This window comes from Grammomys surdaster, unplaced genomic scaffold, assembly GCF_004785775.1.
Source record: "Grammomys surdaster isolate TR1022 unplaced genomic scaffold, NIH_TR_1.0 125504, whole genome shotgun sequence".
NCBI classification, from domain to species: Eukaryota; Metazoa; Chordata; class Mammalia; order Rodentia; family Muridae; genus Grammomys; species Grammomys surdaster.
The window spans coordinates 618,052-623,735 of record NW_021620360.1 but is presented as its reverse complement, the minus strand read 5'-3'; the positions used below and the strand labels follow the sequence as shown (position 1 = coordinate 623,735).

Genomic DNA, 5,684 nt, shown 5'->3' with positions numbered 1-5,684 from the left:
CCCAGGTTCCTGGAGCAGCTACAGGAGCTGGATGCCAAGGCAGCTGCGGTCAGAGAGCAGGAGGCGAGAGGCACCGCTGACTGTGCAGATGTCAGAGGCGTGCTCGACCGGCTCCGGGTCAAGGTGGGGAGTGGACTGCTTAGAGTCAGCTTCCCAAGGGCTTCACACTGCTTCCTGCTGTGTAGTGCATCGCTGGCCCTCCAGATCCCCGGAAAATCTAAAGAGGCTGGAGATGTGGCTCAGTTGGTAGAGCACTTGCTTAGAATGCACGAAACCCCGGGTTCTGTCCCCAGTGCTGTGTATGTTTGCATGATGGCACAAGTCTGTTATCCTAGCACTCAGGAGGTGGAAGAAGAAACAGAGTTTGGGGCCAGCCCCAGATACATGAAACCCTGCCTCAAAAACAAGCAGTGCTCGCTTTGGTATCCTAGATACTAAAGTTAGAACAATACAGAGAAGATTAGCATGGCTCCTTTGTAAGTAAGGGATGATAGGCAAATTGTAAAGCCTTCCATACTTACAAAATGAAACAACCCAGAAAAATAAGGCCGGGCCCGGTGGTGCATGATTATACCCCAGCACTCAGGAGGCAGAAGCAGGCAGACCTCTGTGAATCCCAGGCAGCAAGGGCTACACAGAGAGACCGTGTTTCCACAATGAGAACAGAACTGAAGTCTTGTTTTCCTTTCCTTTATCATCACCCTGTTCCTGCCATACAGCAAAAGCCACCCTCTCACGGCCTGTCTGTCTGTCTGTTCCCCACGTCTAGGCAGTGACGAAGATCCGTGAGTTCATTCTCCAGAAGATTTACTCCTTCAGAAAGCCGATGACCAACTATCAGATCCCCCAGACAGCCCTGCTGAAGTACAGGTTGACACCTCAGGATGGGCACAGGGTAGCCTGCGAGCCCCTCAACAGTCCAGCGTGGGCATCCAGGGTGTCTGACTTGCCCTGGTCCTTCCAGGTTTTTCTATCAGTTCCTGCTGGGCAATGAGCGTGCTACAGCCAAGGAGATCAGGGACGAGTATGTAGAGACACTGAGCAAGATCTACCTATCCTACTTCCGCTCCTATGTGGGGCGGCTCATGAAAGTGCAGGTGAGCCAGGCTGGAGGTGAGGAGGAGGAGGAGGAGGGGTGGGGGAGGAGGAGGTAGGGGAAGAGGGCGGAGCTCCCCACCTGCTGGTGGTGGAGAGTGATGGTTCACCTCTGTAATTTTCTCTAGTACGAGGAAGTTGCTGAGAAAGACGATCTAATGGGTGTAGAAGACACAGCACAGAAAGATATCCTGAGAGGGGAGCCTCACATGCCGGGCTCATGGTGGGGACGTCCAGCCTGCAGGGCTGTGTTTCTTTTCTTTTCCTTTCCTTTTCTCTTCTTTTCTAAATACACTGTATAAGTCTTCAGATACAACCAGAAGAGGGCATCAGATCCCATTAGAGATGGTTGTGAGCCACTGTGTGGTTGCTGGGAATTGAACTCAGGAACTCTGGAAGAGCAGTCAGTGCTCTTAACTGCTGAGCCATCTCTCCAGCTCAGGGCTGTATTTCTTTTCTCATTCTGTGGTTCTTGACTTTGAGGATGAGAAAGCCAGAGCTTCCTCTCCAAGAAGCACACGCTATTCTGACGGCTTTTCACATTTATTTCACAGGGTTTGTAAAATCTTGACAGCCATTACGGGTGTCAGGAGAAGCAAGGCTCTGGTCTGTAAATGGCGGTCCGGGCCATATTTAGCTTCCTGGGATCCTCAGCCCTTGGGGTTGTTGGGCCTGGTGCAGTTGGTCTCATTGTTTTCCCTGACTCTGATGCTGTTCACGATTCTTCTCGAAGCCATCCCTCCGAAGCAGGAACACCATCTTTACCCTGGGCACCCGTGGTGCTGTCATCTCACCAGCAGAGCTCGAGGCCCCCATCCTGGTGCCCCATACTGCCCAGCGTGGAGAGCAGAGGGTATGTTGAGGCTACCCCTCCATGGCCAGGGATCAGTTCCCTAAGTGTTAGTTTGGGGGTTCCCTGGCCTGCTGTGATTCGGGAGGTTAGGAGCCATGGACTTAGAGGTGTGCAGAGGCTGGGGGCGTGGCTGTCGGGAGGCAACAGCTGAAGTAGATGTGGGGGCGGCAGCAGCCAGTGGGCAGGGCTTCTCTGTGACCTGTGCCCCCTCTTGAGTGTCTGTTCAGGGTGCTCCTCCCTGCCTGGAGCTTTGGTGTTTGGTCTTGTGAGCTCTCATTACTAAGCTGTGTTGAGTCTCCATATCCACGGGGTCAGTGTGAGACCCACCCGTGTCTCTCTGTCTCGGTAGTATCCATTTGAAGCCCTCTTCCGCAGCCAGCACTATGCCCTCCTCGACAATTCTTGCCGTGAATATCTTTTCATCTGTGAATTTTTCGTCGTCTCTGGCCCAGCTGCACATGACCTGTTCCACGCTGTCATGGGCCGCACACTCTCTATGACACTGGTGAGCTTCCGACTTCCGCGCCTTTCCACAGACAGACAGCAACTCGTGGAGAATGAGTGTTCTCCAAGCCCTGGCCCTGGAGCTCCCATCCCAAGTCAGCCCCGGCTTCTGCTCTGGGGAACTTACAGAAGTGTGGTTAGTGAGCAAGTTAGAACGCTCAGATGCCTGTGGACAAGGAAGGAGCTGGTCTCTCTGGCCAGTGCCTTGTCCCCAAAGAAATGTCCATCTGTTTGCCTACAGCCACTGAACAACAAGCTAACATTCAGTTGTCTGCCACAGAAACACCTGGAGTCCTACCTGGCTGACTGCTACGACGCCATTGCTGTTTTTCTCTGTATCCACATTGTTCTCCGGTTCTGCAACATTGCAGCAAAGAGGGACGTCCCTGCCCTGGACAGGTCACTGAGCTCTGGTCCTTGTGCCTGGAGGCGGTCAGCCTTTTATCTTATGCAAACAACAATGTGCTGACCCTGGGCTCTTCCTCACCTGATGTCCTTCACCCTTATTCCCATTTGTGCATCCCAGGGGCAGCATTGGTGTCGGGCACACCTACTCACCTGAAGGGTGCTGTGCTCCCCTGAGCAGCCAGCACCCCTAGCCAGCTGACCTCTGATTCTGATTAAGCCTGCAGGTACTGGGAGCAAGTGCTTGTCTTGCTGTGGTCTTGGTTTGAGCTGATCCTGGAGATGAATGTCCAGAGTGTCCGCAGCACTGACCCCCAGTGCCTTGGGGGACTGGACACTCGGCCCCACTATGTAAGGGCAGGTGAGGGTAACACCGGGCTCTTGTGGTCACACTAAGTGGTGGGTTGGGTACTGCTGAGTCCACGTAGGCAGACAACTCCTGTCCTAACTTGGGACAGGAGTTGCAGAGGCAGCTGGGGGTTGTGTCTGCCAGGCAGGCAGGTGTGAGCCTTTTCTTCTTGCTCCGAGATCACAGGCTGCTATGCTGAGTTCTCCTCTGCGCTTGTCAGCATCAACCAGACCATCCCCAATGAATGCACACTACAGCTGCTGGGACAGCTACAGGTGGGACTGGGTAGGACAGACTTGCCAGCAGTGGGAGGGTCCCTGTCACCTAGCTTTTACCCTGCTGCTTTGTTTGGCTTTTGCAGGTGGAGGTGGAGAATTTTGTCCTCCGAGTGGCTGCAGAGTTCTCTTCCAGGAAGGAGCAGCTTGTGTTTCTCATCAACAACTATGACATGATGCTGGGCGTGCTGATGGTAAGGCTGCTCCTCCCCCGGGGAGTCCCTACAGCTTGTAAGCTCCACAGGAGCTCAGCGCTTTACCCCTGGATCCTGGCAGTGTCTGCAGTGTGGAATGAAGGGGAAGTGCTGGCGACAGGGAAGGGGTTTCTAAGCTCCTGACTCCTCTTGTCTTCCTCAGGAGCGGGCTGCAGACGACAGCAAAGAGGTGGAGAGTTTCCAGCAGCTGCTCAATGCTCGGACACAGGTAGGGCCTGGGTGTGGTATTGGACTGACCTCCGGGTGCAGTCATGATTACAACCCACTGCCTCAATGCTAGTCTGTTTCATTTAACTTTTTCATGGTACTGAGCACTTAGAAGCAAAGTAAAACAATAGCTCTGTGAGTGTGCGTGTGTGTGCACTCTAGGCATGCATGTGTGTGCATGCACTATAGACCTGTGTGTATGTGTGTGCATGAAGGCTCGCACAGGCACATCTGAAGTACATGGAGGTCAGAGATCACAACTTCTAGGAGTGGGCTCCTTTCTTCCTTCTTCCACCATGTGTTCTGGGGACCAGTGACAAGCACTCTTCCTGAAGAGCCAGCTTATTAATTCCTGGTTCTAAAAGGAAATCCTTGGGTACATCCCCTGCACCTTGTGACATCACAACCTAAGGTGGAAGGCTCACAGAGGCTGCCGTCTGGTGTGTCATTAGTCATCACTGTCCAGAGTAGGGGTCCTTTGTTCCCCAGAGTCTGACCCTGTGTGGGCTTGCACTTCTCTCCAGGAATTCATTGAAGAGTTGCTGTCTCCCCCCTTTGGGGGTCTGGTGGCGTTCGTGAAGGAGGCTGAAGCCTTGATTGAGCGTGGGCAGGCTGAGCGGCTCCGAGGGGAGGAAGGTATGCGGTGTTGTCATGACTAGTTAGGGACAGGAGGAGTTAGGACAGTGTGTGGGGTTCACAGTGTCAGGAGGCAGCACAGCAGGGAAGACTTGGTTGGAAGAACACCAGGAAAGTCAGGCTTGATGGTAAGCATGGCTGTGCCCTGGGCAGGCCTTGCTGGGCACCAGCCCTGGTTGCTCTGTGCCGGGTGTACAATCACCAGCCCTGGTAGCTCTGTGCCTGGTGGACAGTGGAAGGTCACCACGTCTGGTTGCTCTCTGACACGCCCTTTCCTCTGTCGTCAGCCCGAGTCACTCAGCTGATCCGTGGCTTTGGTAGTTCCTGGAAGGCGTCAGTGGAGTCCCTGAGTCAGGACGTAATGTGCAGTTTTACCAACTTTCGAAATGGAACCAGCATCATCCAGGTGACCGGCCACTCCCAGCCCTTTGCCTGTGTCCCATGGTTGTCTGTTTCCTTGCTCTTTCCTCTGGGCTCTGTATCACACGAATGTCCTGAAGGCCAACAAGCACTGTGCCTGAGACTCTGGTGAAGTTCTGACAGGTCCAGTCACCATGAGTCTGACCCTGAGTCCCCTCTGTGCAGGGGGCGCTGACCCAGCTGATCCAGCTGTACCACCGCTTCCACCGGGTGCTGTCCCAGCCCCAGGTCCGCGCGCTCCCTGCCAGGGCCGAGCTCATCAATATCCATCACCTCATGGTGGAGCTGAAGAAACACAAGCCGAACTTCTGACTCAGACACACCGGGCCCTGAGCTACCATGGACTGTGTAGGTCACACACTGTCACCTGGGATCCCTTTCCTGTTCCTGTTGTCTCCAAGGCTTCCACACACCTCACTCCCTCCCTCAGCCTCCATTGCCAATCCTCTGCCTCCACAGAGTGTGCTCAAGACCACTCCCTGGGCTTCTGAGGTGACCTTCATTTCCCAGTCAGCTCCCCTGCTGTTCATTCACAGCCTGTGAGCTCCCACTGCCCCAGTCTCTGACTGACCTCAGCTCTTAGGGCAGAGCGGTACAGCCCACCCTGTAGCTGATCTGTGGGCTCCGCTGGAACAGTGACATCACCTCCTGGCGGGGCTCACTCTGTGGCAATCATAAGAACTTACTGTGCTGGGACCGTGTCCTCTCCTTTGTCTCTGGGCCTT

General features: G+C 54.4%; 1 protein-coding gene and 1 non-coding gene across 2 annotated transcripts in view; both read left to right on the top strand.

Annotated features, from left to right (window-relative positions):
• LOC114638107 (vacuolar protein sorting-associated protein 52 homolog) overlaps window positions 1-5,271 on the top strand; it is a 6,971-nt gene extending 1,700 nt beyond the window's left edge. The window contains 12 exon segments of the mRNA XM_028786473.1: window positions 6-123; window positions 770-870; window positions 965-1,097; window positions 2,298-2,453; window positions 2,733-2,851; window positions 3,085-3,208; window positions 3,386-3,481; window positions 3,568-3,675; window positions 3,839-3,904; window positions 4,428-4,539; window positions 4,827-4,945; window positions 5,125-5,271. Of these exon segments, the coding sequence (XP_028642306.1) occupies window positions 6-123; window positions 770-870; window positions 965-1,097; window positions 2,298-2,453; window positions 2,733-2,851; window positions 3,085-3,208; window positions 3,386-3,481; window positions 3,568-3,675; window positions 3,839-3,904; window positions 4,428-4,539; window positions 4,827-4,945; window positions 5,125-5,271 (1,399 nt within the window).
• LOC114638146 lies at window positions 411-521 on the top strand. Its single transcript, XR_003713829.1, has one exon. It is a non-coding gene; the product is annotated as a U6 spliceosomal RNA (small nuclear RNA).
• Window positions 5,272-5,684: the final 413 nt, after the last annotated feature.